Source organism: Phalacrocorax carbo, chromosome Z, assembly GCF_963921805.1.
Source record: "Phalacrocorax carbo chromosome Z, bPhaCar2.1, whole genome shotgun sequence".
Lineage (NCBI taxonomy): Eukaryota > Metazoa > Chordata > Aves > Suliformes > Phalacrocoracidae > Phalacrocorax > Phalacrocorax carbo.
The window spans coordinates 35,778,067-35,795,524 of NC_087548.1; the positions used below are offsets into that span (position 1 = coordinate 35,778,067).

At 35.1% G+C, this 17,458-nt stretch overlaps 1 protein-coding gene across 1 annotated transcript in view; it reads left to right on the forward strand.

The window, feature by feature from the left end:
* CCDC171 (coiled-coil domain containing 171) overlaps positions 1–17,458 on the forward strand; it is a 161,244-nt gene that overhangs the window by 73,101 nt on the left and 70,685 nt on the right. Inside the window, 5 exon segments of the mRNA XM_064439638.1 lie at positions 1,942–2,446; positions 3,179–3,295; positions 8,174–8,400; positions 9,081–9,263; positions 10,940–11,125. Of these exon segments, the coding sequence (XP_064295708.1) occupies positions 1,942–2,446; positions 3,179–3,295; positions 8,174–8,400; positions 9,081–9,263; positions 10,940–11,125 (1,218 nt within the window).

Consider the following 17,458-nt stretch of genomic DNA (forward strand, 5'->3'; position numbering starts at 1 on the left):
TGTGCTTTTAAGCTTTGAGGAAAACACTAGAAACTGTGGAGTAAGACAGAGCAATTATTAGCTAGTGAAAACAAGAAAGTGTATTTTCTTGCAAGAGAAATGCCTATTTTTGACATTTTTGTAGTCAGAGATTGTCTTGTTCACTTTTGCGTATTACAATACAACCATAAGCATAAAACCGGTAAACTTTTTTAAAAATAAGCTTTAATTAGCCAGAGCACTAACTGTTAGTATTGCTGCCCAACAGCCCTGTGGGGATCACACTTTATTTACTTAGATATTGGCCTTTCATCTGTGATGGCCAGAAACCAGAAGTTGTTTTCTAAATTCAGCTTACCTTTTCAGTTCCTTCCAGACATGCTATCAGGGTTTGGTTTTTTTTTTAAAATCAAACACTGTAAGTAATGGAGTAGCACTGAAAGTATTGTACATGTTCATACTTAACTTTAGAGTAGTAAAGTGACATGTGAGGCCCATAAGTTGCAATTTGTAATTAATTTTTAAAATATTCTAATACTTAATAACACTACAAATGCTTAAAAAAATTTATTTGTTCAAAGGCATTCTGAACTGATTAGGGTACATCTCTATAGAAGTGTGGAATCTTTTATTTCCATTCTAGGGATAGCTATGGTGTTTCCCCGTGCCCCTCCCCCACCCTTGTGCTTGTAGGGTGGAGGAGGGAGAAGAAACTAGGGTGCCCCTCCACCACTTGCTTGGGACCTGTACCAAATAGAACACCTAAAAATGTGTCTGGATGACACCACTGTACTTCTCTTTTGGCCACTGCTAACAGGAATAACCTCACCCCATTTTTAACAAGATTGCTTGTAGCTTTAAGAGAGGTAGCTGAAGCAGAGCATAATCCTCTGTTTTCCTCATCATACGGACTTGTCATTCCATTCATGCTTACCTTTTTGTGTCCATGTATTGTAACCGGAGTGGAAGCATTTACCTTGAGCTTGTGGGTTCTTTTGTCACCAGCGCCTAAAATTTATTTTCTCCTTATACCACTGGATCCTTTTAAATGTAGCCTCAAGTGGTGGTTCTAATCACAGGGGACATTGTTCATCACGACACCTGTCTAAGTCTCTGAGGTCCCTGCATCGTGTCTTGATTCCTGTACAAGAACTGCATGTTATCAGAAGCAACCAGTCTGTGTGGCCTAACCTTAGTCCTGGCATTCCCTGGCTTGTTCGCGTCTTCATTCTGTTACACCAGTTTACTGTTTTAAGTCTCTCTCTTTCCCCATTTTAAAGCACAAAAAGGAAAAGGAAAAGGAAAAATGTTCAGCAGGTTGAAAAACTCTGTAATGGCACTACTCAAAATAAAAATATCTGTATTACACTGTTATTTTGAAATTGCAATTCTGTATGAGACCTAATTAATCTGTGAATATATAAGTAGGGGGTTGATTACAAAGTAATTAAGAGATCACCTTTACTTCCCCTTTCCCAGCTGCTACCAATCTGTCTAGGTTTATCTTCCAGAGTTTTCCTTCTTTTGTTTTTCCTCTGTCTTGCACTAACTTTCTTTTCTGCTTTTCTGCTTTGAAGAGCAATGTTCTTCCGGAAATTGGAGCATGTAATTGCTTATTGTTAAGCCAACACATAAAACTGTACTGTGGACAACCAGATACTGTTGGACCTTCTGTGGTCTATTGTAGTACTAGTGGATTATCGTCAGAAATCTGGAGTCCAGTTGTAGTTGAAGAGTGTGCAAATTTTCATTGTACTATTGATTTGTTTTCATATATCTGGCTGAGTAACTGCTAGGAGACTTTGACAATCATCACTAATAATTTCTGTTCCTTTAATGTATTATTTGACTCTGAAAAATTTTTTTTAAACTCTCATCTAGGTAAAATGATTTTGTTATTTAAAAAATATCTTCTAGATAATATTTCTTGTGGTTTTGATTGTTTCTTTTCCCTTATCCCAGGAATACCAAAAAACAGCAGAGAAAACCAAGGAAAAAATTTATGTCCTTGAAAAAAGACGGGAGAAATTTGCCTTTGAAAATGTTTCTCTGAAAAATACACTAATGGAGGTTCAGAAGGAGCATTCATCGCTCCTGGCAGCCTGTGCACTATTGGCAGGTGCCCTCTATCCTCTCTATGGCCGATCATGTGCTATGTCTTCCCAAAGAGACCTTCTCCAGGATCAGGTCAACATTTATGAATTAGTGAACCAGGAGATTAGGACCCTAGTTCATGCACTCTCTGATGTAGAGGAAAACAATCAAGATGAAGCAAAACTGATGAAAAGAAAATTCAAAGGCCTGATTTGTGTATTCCGAAGAGGTGTGATAGCAGTTTTGGCAGCTAACAGACTTAAAATTTTAGCCCGATCTTCTAGTTCCCTCTTCTCCTGGGTAAACAGCTTCAAAGAAGGCATTGGAATTCTAGTTTGTATAGGAGACTCCAAAGGCAAGCATAATCTGTCAAGTAAGCTAATTGGTTTTTTCTTTCATAAGTGTTATGGTAAATTACATGGTTAGTGAAGAGCAAACAATAATGTTATTATTAATAGAGTGTAAAGAAAAATTAGTGACATTTTGACAAATGTAATTTCTGGATTTCTTGACAAATGTAATTTCCCCTAAAAGGAAAGTCTGTGAAACATTGAAAGAAAAGTTACAACTACACATGTGAACTCATACTGTTTGATATCCTTGACATTTGCATTATGGATTTCAGAAGTAGGTGCTAACACATCTCTTCTGTGGTGAATATCTTGTAATGTTCCTAACCAGTAGACCATCAACATATTTTTTTAAAAGATATTTCCTCTTATTTTATTAATCACTTTTAATATTTATTTCCTACTAAAAATGCAGAAAGTTGCTTTCTGATTCAGGTAAAGTATTGGGATAGGGTCTCTAAATTTTTCTTTACAGATTATATAGTCTTCTGGTCCCTTTCTGTACCCAGACCAGCTCATGTTTTCCCCTGCAAGGATAAAGAGTATCAAAAATGTTTCCTAAATGAGAAGATTGGTCTGCTTTTCTGGTTTAGTAGTTCTGGAAGCATATTTAATACAGTCTAAGTTGTCCTGAAAGAAGAATTAGTTTGTGGCTTATATACTTAGTTTTGGTCAATTTCTGAAAGAGCTGGAGGTAGTAATGTGCCTTATCTAAGTTATTCAATTTTATTGCTAGTTACAATTCTGTTTCACAGGTCACGAAGAGGAACAAATACACTGTGTTGAAGCACTCAGCTGGTTTACTAGTTCTAACCTCCGTGCTGCAATAATCAGTTCTGTCACTGAATTACAGGATGTCGTTAACAAAACAGGTAATTTAAAAAGTATATTCTTGCAGTAGAAGATTAAAAAATAATCAGGGTAGTTACATAATTTCCTTTTAAGGATTTTATATAAACTATTCTGGATGAAATCTCTGGACATCTGTATTGTTGGAACAGATTAATTTTCCTTAATTGGTGATATGATACTTTATCATTTTGGTATATAGTGTCATGGAAACAGAAGGCTGGAAAGTGCTTCTAGAAAGCATGTAAACGGTTTTGCCTGCTTTTGTTGTGAGGTAGAAAAAAACAATTCTACACCATGCCAATATATATTTGATTAGCCTGTTCTTAAAAGCTTCCAGTCAAATAATATTTACAAGCTTCCTACTTACCTGGTTCCACTGTTCTAATATCCCAAAAGTATTTTACTGAAGCTCAACATGATTTTTTTTTGCCATAGAGAAAATCTACGTCATTTCTGGTATTTGATCTGTCTATTTCTTAAGTGTGGGCCCTAAAACTGACTCATAGTCAACCTGGGACTGCTGCTGACTGGAAGGAAATAATTTCCTACTGTCTTTATATGATATGAATCTAGAATTTCCAAATTGCTGGCATCTGGAAAACAATTGAATTTGATGGATGCTATTTTCATCTGGTTTACTTGCTACCTTGTGTTTTTTGAAAGAGAAATAAAATGCTCTAAATTTATACAATACGTAGCAGTCGTTATTTTATGTCTCTGCGGTGTTCCCTAAGTATATGCTTAATTTGAGTTGTGTATAGATTCCCTAATTCTCCTAGTCTCTCTTCATATGGCATTCTGCTATGCCTATGGAAAATTTTAGTCCCAGTCTCTGGAAGTATCACCTCTTGATTCCCAGCTGTTGACTGTCTTCCTTAATTTCTTTGCAGTGAGGAGTGATGAAAGATCTCACTTGGTTCCTCTGCATTGCTGTCATCCTTAGTTCTTTAGTACCTGGTAGTTTCAAAGTCCCAACAATTCTGTCACAGAATAAAGGATAATTTATATGAATAAAGGGAAGTAGCAGGGCAGGTGATACATTTCCCAGAAGCCTGAACAATAAACTGGTACCAGAAGTCAGCTGTTGAATCAAAAGTGTTTTGTTTCTGTTGGAGGTGTTTTCTACTTTGATTGTGCTGTTTTCCGTAACTTAAGTTTACATCCTTACAAAACAAATTTTGAACTTTGTTTCAGATTGTTACAGGGGTTATGCTGCAAGTGTTCTTGTGTTATAGAGTGTTGAGTAAAAACAGCAAATTGAAAAGGAATCAAGAGAAACTGTACAGCAGCATTGATGTGCTGAAGTGACTAGTTAGAACACACTAAACCTCATGCTCTTTTGCTGGTTTTGAAGTACATGATAATTCTGGAGGACTCTCTTTAGTTGATATCTCTGCACGCAACACAGTTTTGATTTTGAGAATTAGAAAAAGCCTAGAAAAAGAAATGCTGAGTATGTTATGGCCACAGTCAGTCTGGTGATTCTTTCACAGTTTATCTCTACTTTAATTTTCCCAGAATCTCAAGGTCTAACTGCTCATGTATTACTTGGAATTCTGTTGCTCATGAGATAAAAAATTTCCCAAGAACCTTTGATTCAAAAAATAGTAATAAATAATTTAAAGTTGGACAGGAAATTTCCAGAAGAATTGAAGTGATAAGGCTCTGTTGGAATATATTTGAAAGAAAGCTTGCTTACTTAGGAAATTATTTTATGTTCTGTAAATCATATTTCAAATGGGATTGAAACCCTCAAACTGACTTAAATGATTTTGAAATTTTTAAAAATGTAAATAGGGAATCTGAGAGGCATCTGCTGTCCTCAGATCTTGAAACAATGGCGGTTCCAGGTTAGATTGCATATCACAGGAGAGAGCAGGGACAAGAAGGTGCTCTGTGGATCTACCCTACAGAATGGTTGAGCGCGTTAAAGATTACTTTTAAAGATCGGTAGGTTCTGGGGAGCCATTTGGGGCAGTTGGAAGAAACTGAATCCAGATCACTGAGGTAACACTGGAACTTTTGGGCTTGTGCACTCTGGTGATTTGAGGCACGTTTCTTGAGGTTTTAACTTCTAAAAAGTGGTTTTGGTTTGACATTCATGATCATTTCTCTTCATAGTGTTCATTAGTTTGGTTCTCAATTCCAGCATGTCTTGGAATGATCTTTTAGCTTCAATCTGAATACATGTTAATGAAAGTGTGGGGTTTTTTGATTTGATTTGGTTTGGTTGGGTTTTTTTGTAAGGTTAGTTTTGTAGGTTTGTATGAACAGAATCTGTACTGTGATAAACCAGAGAAAGTAAAGGGCAAGCTTTCTCAATACAAATATCATCAACTGTTACATACACAAAGGTTTTGAAGCATGGCATGAAAATTTTAGTCTTGTGTACTTCTAAGTTCATCCTGCTGACTGTTCTATTTCACCAGAACAGAGTAAACAAGAATTCTTTCTTCAACTGTTAGTGAAGTAAGTTTTGTCACTTTTCATTGTCTTTTCTCTTCATTTGTTTAATGTAAGAATTAATTGCTTTTTGTGATATACCTGCATGTATGTTAATAATTTCTTATACATATCACAATATACAGAATTTAATGCTTTTATTGTAATTCCTTGATCCTTTGTTGGCAGGTACTTAAAACATATATACTTAAACTGTATGTTCTCTTCCCAATTATTATAGATACAGTTCCTTGTGGTATTGCATTATATTCTCATTTAGTCTTTCAAAGCAGTCAGTAACTTACATCAACATATTTCTGTGTATTTACTCCAAACTACTCTTCATAAAAAAAATAAACCAAGGTGGTGATATGCTTTTTTTAATTCCCCATCCCAAGAAAGTGATTTATGTTGTGGGTGCTGAACTGTACTGAATAACAGGAATCCTGGTTATGAAGTGGAATTATAATTTCAAAATGCTACAACACAATTGCCTGAACTATTATTATTAATTTATTTTTAATACTGTTAAACTGGCAGTTCTGGACATAGGGAAAGGGCTGCGATATTAGGTACTGCATATATGGAGAAATACTGTGTTTTCTGGCAGGCAGACAGTGTCATGTAAAATGAGATACCAGGTGGAAATGCTAGGGAAGATGAAGGAATGGTAGCTCATTTACAGTATCCTTGTTTTGATATTTACCAAAATTCATGGCAAGGGGGAGTTTTTTAGAAGGTTTTGGTGTCATATTACATGGAAGGCAGTACAAATGTTCTAGTTTTAATTTTAGGCTAATTTAACTGAATGTTCAAACTAATAAATGTATCATGACTGGAGAGAAAAGATTTCTTTGAAAGTGAAAGACAGGTGGGACAGGACGATCTGCGATAAGAGTTAAAATGATTAAGGTAGCTTATCTTTTATGTGATCAGTAATAGAAAAACAACATAAGGAAAAGAGAGGACCTTGGCAAAGTAGATTGAGCATTACAATAGCAGTTTCTTCTGCATATGAGAATAATATTATTTTTTTTTTAATTTCAAGGATGGTTTGTTAGTCAAAGTGCAAAATAAAAATGCTGGATCAAATTTTTAGCTTTAAAGATGAATAGAAAGAGTACTACCTTAGACACAGAGAAAAGACAGATTTACTACTAGCTGGGGTTATGGGGGACATGTACTCGAAAATGGTACTCCATTTAACCATTGGAATAATTGGAATGCTGGTATTTTGAAACCAAGCAGGATAATGGCTCTGAAAAAAGAATATTTGACTTTTTCATGTGCTTTTTTTTTGTTTGCTTACTGATAAATTTCATCTTGTGTAAATGATAAATCTTTATGATGGCAATTATATTCTAAAAATACCAATAATCATGCTTTGTTTGCTTTGAACCTTTGGTTTTGTCCTTGCAATGTATAAAGAGAAATTATTTAACTTAAAAAAGCTATGATGATTTTCTTCTGTTTATACTCTTAAGTAAGTATTTTAGTTCACTGCAGCAACAGGAGATCTGCTGTACTACTGAATGTAAATAAGCTCTTCCATGCTTGTCATCTTACACTGATAGTATCATAAGACAAGTAATGACAGATTAAGACCTGCCTAGCAGAGGGAAAACTAAATTACAAGACTTTTATTAAGGCATAAATAAACCTATTAACTGTTATCTGGAATACCAATTAGTGGAAGGAGCACTGACAATTTTATTTATCAACATTAAACACAATTATTAATTACAGACCTGACGAATCTAGCAGTAAGCAGGACATGTTGGGTGTGCTGGGGCCTTAAGTCCATTATATGAGAAGGATGATTACCAAAATCCTATGGGGAAATAAGTAATTGTAGCTGTAAAATTTTAATTGCCTTGGAATAAGGTAAATTATATTCTCTTGTCTCAGAATATAAATAGTATGGCATTAAGGTACCAAGCCTCACTAATCTTGAACAGCAAATGATTTAGACATCTATAGAGGGGAAGGAAGAGGAGTCAGGAAACCCTCAGAAATTTGCATTGTAAATATTGTGATAAAGTAATTTACCATGTGCTATCACATCTGACATACTTGACATGGCTTGCATTTGCTTGCATCTGACTTCCATGTTCTCTGAATTATTAAATTAGAACACCCAAGAAAGACTTAAGAAAGTATAGTATCTGAGAAGAACATAAAAACAACTGGACAATAACTCTTTGACAAAAAAATCCTATTATTTAGAATCCTATCCTACCCTTCCATCCAAAGATTGATAGGAATAGACTCTTTATTGCTAAACACAGTTTGTCCCAAAGTCTCTCTGAGGTATTCCTGTGAGCTCAATCTTCCACTCTTTAATGGAAATTTCATCCTGTTTTAAAGATTCTATTTGTTGTTGCTTTTTCCCACTGAAAAAGAACCCCAAAGTAATAACCTACTTGATGTTTCTTTTTTGTTGTTGTTCCTTAAAGATCCAAAGCCCTGGCTTTCTGGACACTCACTTGTAAGTGCAGCCAGGAACTCCTTTTCAAAACTTATGAACAAGCTGAATGTAATAATGGAGACTGTTCCACTAGAAAGTAACAGGAGCATTACTTCTCTGGAGAAAGACTCTTTGGTACAGAGGCTGGCTCATGGACTTCATAAAATAAATACCCAGGCCCTGGAAGGTGGATTTTATGACAGACTACCCATTATGGTATGCATATTTGTAGTTCTACTTCATGTAAACACGAGGTTCACAGCATAAGTGTTATGGTGAAGCTCTCTTGATACCTCCATTAATTTTGTTTTAGATTGTTTATGAGTCCATTACATGGAAGTCAACTATATAGAGAATCAGAACTTGTTTTGCAACACCAAAAACACGTTAATAGATCTTTTCTTTTATTGTCAAAGAATTTAAAGAAAGAGATTTGATGAATCCAAGAAAAAGGTTTTTTAAAAAGTTTGATCAAAATTGTATTTGCTTTATAAGAACAAACTTGCTTTTGGCTTTAACTAAATGTTAAGGTTCTTTCCTCCACACACACCCCCCACTCCCCCACCCCCTTTTTTTTCCCTTCTGCTTACTGTTCTATCATTCTGAAAAAAGAACTTTATCCCCCTTAACCGAAACAAAAGGATAAACTCTTTCTCACCTAATCTCTCTTCTGTTATGGGCCTTATATGAAAACAGGTACTTCCTTGAAAACAGACTTTTCAGCAACCCTCAACAGTAGGTGAAATAGGTTCACATTTTTACACTTATGTGTGTCTTTTAGAGATGGAGGACAAAATGACATATTTGTCTAATTTGCTTGAGTATTAAATGTGATAGACTTTATTGCTGAAACAGCACATTTTATAGTACATGAATTTGTTTCTGTTTACGAACAGAAAAACATAGCATTCTTGCAGAAGCAGATATTTGAATTTACGCAAAGACTTCATACAGCAGAGGTGGAACGCCGCTCACTGCGCCTAAAACTTGCAGAATTAAAATGGAATTTCAGTGAGATGAAGAAAGAAGCTGACAAAGCCCGGAGCCTCCAAGAGCAATTAAATATGTTTAAGCAATCTGTAAGTATATTTGATTTAGAGGAGACTGCTTACAAGGGATCCTCCTTTTTACACATTTTTTGATTTGTGTTCTTTTGAAAAACAAGTATCAAATCAATCTACCGTTAACAGAATTTTCCAGAAAACTTGCCTTGTAAATGTCACTAAACTGTAAGTCAGATGTATTTAGAAGTACCTCCGTTCCACAGTAGTTTCTCTTTGATTTGTAGATCGAGGTATTCTGTGTAAATTACATGTTTGGTCTTCAGCAAGGCAGGTTTTCTTCTGTATGTTGAAAATGTTGGTGTGATTTATATACCCTGAAAGGATTTGTAGATTTCACTTCAACTGAGTAAAGTCAGCTGGAATGAGGGTATACAGTAAGTGTGTTCATGAGACATTCATAAAGCATAAATGTAGTATTTTAAACTCTGCATGGGTATTACTGAATATTATGATAGACATTTTACTGTATCTTTGAGTATGGGTTATATACTGAGCTAGTCAGTGCAAATTTAACGTGTCTGTTTCCTTGAGGGTTTACGGCAAGGAAAATAAAAGCCCGCTTCTACATTCTCAGTAGTACATATGCACCAAATTTCTCTGATGCTTTCCTGTTGCTGATAAATTTACTTAAAAACTAGGGGTTCACTAACCTGTAAATAGCACTGTCTGGCAGGAATGGGAAGAGGTAACAAAAGGGTTCCTAAACCACTTGAAGCCACAGTATAGTGAGTAATGGACATGGTGTTTGAGGGATTGATGCCGTTTTGTGGGTTGTCAGTTTGTGCTGTCACACTCATGGAACTGTACCTTCAGTCCCTATTGGAGGGGAAGAAACTTTCCTAACTTTAGCATGCTGGAGGCTCACTGGGCACCCTTCCTCCTGTGCTGATTTTCTATAGGTTGCATAGCTTACATTTGAGATATCTGAGAAAGTGAATGGATAAAGATTCTTATACATCCTTTGCAGGTTCATGGTATGACTAAAATAGTCATGTCCCAGAATAAGCATTGTCTGTAGCTGTGCCCAGTGTTGATCCTGAAGCCTAGCTAGTAGACCTGTCCCAGTCAAAATATTCCAAGCAGAAAATATTTAATAGATGATTTCACATCCATTATCCTTCCTGTTCCTAGCTGGTAAATGGATTTTTTACTCAAATGGACAAGTTTATATCGAATCATCTTCATTTTTGTTCTTAATGGGTTTTATTCCCTTACAGTCTGGGACAGTTAGATGAAATCATCACATTTCAGATTGTTGTTCAAATGTAGATGGTGTTTTTCCTTGAATAATTATTTTTTCTTTCTGGAATGTTTTGGGGAGGGGAGAAAGAGTCCAGGAAGATGTTTACAAGGGTTAATAAGATGATACACACTGAAATGTGGGAAATGGATCTGTGTACTTCCTTCTAAGTGCTGATTCTTTACAACCTAGGGTGCTAATTTAAATAGAGTAATGAATGCATACTGTTTACAGTACCCTGAATGCTTTTTTGAAAAAACACAGTGAATAGAATTGTCTGCTGTTTTATTGTTCGGTGATCTGTCTTCATGTAAAAAAACTTAAATATTCATCTTTAGCATGCTTTTTTTTTTTTAGAATTCGATATATTTGCAAATCAAACTTTGAAAGTCAAGCAAGTAAACAAGTGAATACAGTTACACAATCAAACACAATTTATTTCCCTTATCAGAAATTGATCACCCATGAGAGATTTGAAAGTGCATGGGAAGAATTGAATAATGCATTACATCGGGAGCATCAGGCACAAGTGCTTTTGAATGAACAGGCACAACATCTACAGGAGTTAAATAATAAACTAGAATTGCACTCCAGTGAAGAAGCAGATAAAAACCAAATCTTAAGTGAAACTGTAAAGGTAAGATGATTATTCTTCTGAAATAGACATCAGAAATTTACCTTTTGGTGAATAAGCCAAATCTTGCAGTTCTTGTGCAGATAAAATTATAGGAGTAAATGCACACATACTAAGTCCGTTGGAACTCTAGGGTACTCAGAAAATACTTTCAAAATGAAACTTCCAATAATTAACTTCCTTTTTCTGCTTTTGGGACTGTGTGGTGTACACCAGTACCTGTAATCTGTGAAGTGTCTGGATTTTACATGATGCATAAGAGACAGCAGTTTTAGCTATCATGAGGTATTCGCAGACTACAGGAAAAATGAAGGAAGAAATACTGGAATACTTTGATTTAGAGATGATTAGAGACCATAAGAATATTTTAAAATCTGGATTAGCTGTTTCCTGACTATAATCTTTGAGTTGAGCATGCATTTGTCAGTTTGGAATATGCTAGGTGAGAGTAGAGAAAGATCGCTTTTCATCAGGGTTTAGAATTTTCCACAGTCGTAATGAGTAATGAGGGAAAAGGTGTTGTTACCAGAATATCTGACAGCAAATCAAGGAGAAGAGGAAGAATAAGAGGTTTGAAACCAGGTGGATATCTAACAAGGGAAGAGAAGAAACCTTGTGATGGCAGGTCTGTAATGTGTGGTGACCTGAGCTCTGCAGCTTTTATTTATTTTTTATTTAAAGCAAGCTTTTCTGCTTCTGTCTGCTCTTCAGCCCTACTACTGTCTTTCCATCTCTCAGTATTCTTCTGTGAATTTATAGTTGAGTGAAACAGACTGCTTCACTGGTATTTTGAGAAATAGAAGTGCTTGTGATTCTGGGGAAGATTTAGGGAGGAAGTGATAAGAAATGTCAAGAGGCTGGAGGAGAACCAAAAAGATGCAAGCTACAAAACTAGTAGAAATGTCAGAAACCATTGTTGAAAATACAACAGTGAAAATCGGTGTCAAGGAGGATGACTTGCAGCCGAGTTGAAGCTTGAAGTGATGTAAAGTGGAGGAAGCTGAAAGTTGTTGTTAAATTTATTAAGGAATGTTTTTATTAGCAGTATTATTTACTAAAAATTCCTTACCTCACTAAGGTGAAAGACCCTAGTGAAAGACCTTAGACATTTCCAATTTACCTATTGGTTTTTATGTTTTTTCTCCCTCCCAGTCCCCTAACTTTGGGTGTTTAATTTCAATGTAAGAATAGACCTGACTAATATTTAAGTCAGGTTGCTTGTTAATACTATGCTTTTTTGTTTCAGATATAACTGCAGTATATATAAGCTATTAGACTTGTGTTTGATTTCTTTGGGAAATACTTATTTCAAGATTTTTAAATGGATATTAAGATATTAAAGAAGGGAAGAAGACAGCTGTTATTTGAAATCTTCGTTAGGGTCTGCTCTTTAACCATTAATGTGTGGTATTTCACCATTTTTTTTTTACTTTATATGTAAAACATACGTTTACGTTTCTTCAGAGGAAATGAAACAAAAAGGCAATTGTAGGCATTTAAAATACAGGACAGAGTTTTAAACAAATCTATTTCATGGATTATTTGATACTGAATTAGATTTCACAGCTTCTGTTTTTTATTAAAAGGCTAGATACAAATATCTTGAGACAGCAGTGATCCTAAAATTCATCCTAATCCTGCAAACCCCTGGCGGTTGTTTGCTACTGGAACAACTTGGTTTAGTGTAAAATGCTTGATTATAGCCAAAAGCTGTGAAGATACTACACAATGTAATAAGACAGCTGTTGTGATACGGTGGAGGCTAAGAAAGTTGAGAAAATAAGCCTTAGAGTTGAAACTTACCACTTACAGTTACACTGATTTGGTTTTCTAAATGTATTACTCCATAATTCTCAATCCTTTCCATGGAGGAGTTTTGAACCAAATTTAAGTTGTAGACTTGTTGCCATGTACTGCCTCTAAACTTCTGTTTAACACCAGAAGGTTAACTGATGTCTCTTAATTGCTTCATGATGTTTACTACAATAGTTAGCACAAAATTGTGTTGTGGTTGTAACTGCGTGTATTTGAAACTGTATCAAGGAAGGAAACAGGATCAGTTGTGGTAGCATGGCAACACATGTTCATGGTCTAGTGTTTCTTGATTTTTTTTTAAATGTGATTTTATAATGTATACGTCCTAAATAATCATCTTGCCTTCAATTCTTATCATTGTTTTTTACAGCTCCAAATGTGTGCTGAATAACTGCTTCCTAAATTCAAGTAGCAATCTAACACAAGCTACTTCAATACCATGGGGTAAAAGGATTTTTTTGAATTTTGAGGTCTACATGTTTGAGTTTTTAAAAGACAAAGTCTTCCATAAGATCTTTTTCCACCACAATTTACCACAATCCCAGTTTATTCATGGCTTCATTCGTGACAGGCAGAAGCGGTCTCTGCCTTTGCCCTGGCATTTTAACTGACAGACCTTTTTGTCTTGGCTAATCGGTTTTTGTGATTTAAAATGGGGGTTTTGTAGCTCTTGTTTTGCAGTACAGTGGAACAACCTCATCCCTGTAATAATCAACCCTGGCTTTGTGAAATGATGTTCTTACAATTGCATAAGCTTTTAAACTCTTAAATAGTACACAGGGATGGAAAAAAGAACTGTTGCACTGAAAAAAATTATAGAAAAAGCATGCTTCCATCTTCATTTTAAGATACAAAATGATCTGTCAGTCTACACTAAGTATATTTAAAAAGCTGAAGAAAGTGGTAGCGTACAAGTTATTTTGTTTGGAGTAGAGTGACATGGGGTAAAAAACTTGCTTTGAATTCTTTATTCATAGTTTTTAAACATGGGGAAAGGGGAGACATAAAATATTAGATACCTTTACTTTTCATAATTTATTTTTAAGCTTATTCACACTTCAACAGCAATCAGTAAGGAGATATTTTGGTATTCACGTACTTTTATAAAGGAGTAATTACTCCTTTAATAAAGGAGTAATACTTAATTTCTTAGCTTTATCGGTTCAGATTTTAATCCTGTATATTTTTATCTTCTTAATGGCATATACCATAGAGACATCCCAGGTAGCCAATTACATTCAAGGTCAATTGGAACTAAGCAACTCTTTTACAACACTTTTTTATTAGATGAGGTAAATCAGTAGCTCTCATTCCCCTGTCTTTGAAGAGAGACTTTCACACAAATGCTAAACAGGCATCTATAGCAGACATAATTTTTACTCCTTTTACAAGCATGTCTTAATTCCAGTAAAATACCTTCTCTTCCTATTGACAGGCACTGTGTGTATATTTACTTCCTTTTAGGTATGTTAGCACCTGAAATAAAAATAGTATCTTTTTAACGTTTAATTTATGGAGCACGTCCTAGAAATTGTTAGTGAATAACTCTGTGTGCATTTCAAATGCAATATATGTCAAATCATGTAACTTGCTACTGATCTGCCTCAAAATAGTCTTCAATACATGTTTTAGAAGGTGATACCTTAGATTTTGGGTTTGTTTACTGAGTTTAGTGAAACTGCTGTTGATTTATGACAGCATAAGTGAGAAAAGAATCTCATCCGAGTGCTTTGATAACAGAAAAACTTTTCTGAGGGGAAGGTTTGGAGTGTTTATTTTCACTAGCTATTTAATTTAAATCATTCTATGCATATTGTATGTTTGGAAAGCATAGTATCCTTTGCTAAACAGACACATCCAAATTAGATAGATCCTGATGGAGACTGGGATTTCTAGGTTTGTTAGAAGTTAATGTTTTTCCTGAGCAGGCTGTGTTCTTGCTGTGGATTTCAGGTGAAGGTGGTAAACAAATTGCGCTTTTTGTTGCTTTTCCTCTTCATACATTTATAGCCAACATTTCCCTTGAAACATCATTTCAATTATTTATACAGTTTCTTTTATTAATACCATTGCACACACTTTGCAAGTCAGTTTTATCATTGGCTATTTCTGCAAATGATGCAGTATTCTAACTTACAGAAAGGTTAAAAGGCCTCACTTATATGAGGAAGATCAAGTGATTTTCATGCTTCTCAGATAGAACAGCAAAGATTACAATCAGTATAACAACAGAAATAGGTTTTGGCTTTTTGGGTTTTTTAAAATTATCTGACATCTTAAGTTGGAAACGCTGTTAGGGTTTGGGTGCGTGGAGCGGTGTTGTTGATTCCCAAAAACTTGTATGTCACTTTGTCAAGAAATGGCATTTCTGTGCATTGCCTGGTTAAATTAAAGGCTGCTGTTTAAAGAAAATGGTATAGCTGATTACCATTAGCATCTAACTCAATAGAGAATTTGTATTAATCAAGTTTAGCATGTTAAAGAGAAGCAAGCTCCCCTCTGAATAGGTTAGAAACTAAAATTCATAATTCGTTAATTAAGTGTTTGAGTTTTTTTCAATTTCTATACTCTGTATGTTATGAACAGTTAAATAATTTATGAAGTAGGTAAGAATGAATTAGCATTACCGTCTGCCCTATTCTTAGTCAAAAGAGATCATATGTTTTCTTATTACAGTAAATTACAGGTTAAACAGTTTTGTCATGTATTTCAGTTTGCATTAACACTATTTGAAACATAAGTAAGCCTGCTCATTCTCCTTCTCTGTTACATAGTTTTGACTACTGATAACTTCTTAGATAGATAGTCTTCAAAGAGTTAGGTCAACTGAGACTTGCCCCGGAACTGGTCCTTTGTGCTTCCTGATTTAAAGATTGCAATGCATTGTACATGGATTTTAGATATATGGGAACAGATAGTCTTCCCAGGCTTCCTTCTAGCAGCTGCTATCTTTACATAATAGGAGAGAGACATAAAGAGCATCCAGCATCCTGTTGTGGACTGGACCTGAGAGCTTCTCTTCACAGAAGGAAAGAGAAGATGACTGTGACAAAGTCTGCCTTCTATTACTCAATTCGCACGTCATATGTCTAAACTTAAACTTCACCTTAAATTTCTCCCTTCTGTTGTTTGTCCATGAAGTTTGTATGTTTTGTTGTCTTACTGTCTAATCGATTACCTTATTTTTTGAAAATCAAACTTTTGCATTAAATTTTCTCTTGAAGACAAATAATTGTACTCTATTCTGTTTAGCACTTTGAAAGCAGCTCTTTACGTTCTGGTGCACAGCTCTCCTTGCTTTGCTTCTCTGATTAGCCTCTAAGATTCAGGGTCCAAAGGTTGCCCTGTTCTTTTTCCAGTTTAGGGATCACCTCATTAGGAAGATTGATCCCTGTGTTTCCTCGCTGAACTAACTTATTTCCAGCCAGATTGTTAGGTCTGTGTATTTCCTTTGTTCTGTGCCTAAAACATTCATCAGTATCAGCATGAATAGTCTGGAGGGACTGAGGTCAGTATATGGCCTTTAGAAAAGTACTGTATTTGCTCCATAGTCATCAATGAAGCAGCCAAGCAACTAGCAGCCACGTTGTCGAAGGTCTGCTTAACTTTTTCTGAGGCAGGCTTTCCGGAAAATTGAGCAGAACAGGAGAAGGAATAACGTTAAAATTCATGGTTATGAACTAGTTATATGCATGAACATGAAGTCCAATACAACAATTCAGATTTTTGCGCTATGAGTCACACAAGCAAAATTTAATTAGAAGCTCTTATTTTGAAATTATATTGGCATTACCACTTTGTTACTGTTTCATTCCTCTGCAGTTTCTCTTTTGTCCAGTTCTGCAAGCTGAATGTTGGTAATAGTTGATTGTCATTTGAGCAATGTTAAGATTTTACATTGGAATTTGAACAGGTATTCAGGCTGGTTTTGTCAGGCAAATTCTTGATCATCTTTGTATGTAAGAAAATAATAAAATGATCTCCAAAATTGCTTCTACTTTATATTGAGAGAGGAGTGAAAGGAATTGTTGGTTTATTACATTTATGTTCAATCTAGTTAGGTGTAAACGTTGTTTATCTAATAAGAAAAGACATCCCTATGTTAGAAAAATTCATATTTTATTTTTAATGTGTCAAAGAGTTTACGATAGCTAAAGAAGATGCTCTCACCATTACAACAATTTGGGTGTAATTTAGGCACTGAAAGACAACACTGGAATAAGTCACAATTACATAACATGACTCTAGTTAATCTTTGAAAACTAATTATGACCAGGAGTTAGTTTCCAAGTAAGAATAGGTTTTCCCTTCTGTAGAAAATTATGGAATATGTTTGATCATGCTAGTCTGATTCAGTAGTCTGATTTCAACAGTTATTTTACTAATCATGCACTTAAGTGCCCTTCTGGTAGTTTGCAGGGGAAGGCAAGTAACCAAGACAGGTAGAATTGTGCCCAGGATTAATGAAACTATTGTGGAAACAAGAGTCAATAATTTGGACTGCAAGTTACTTCTCAACAG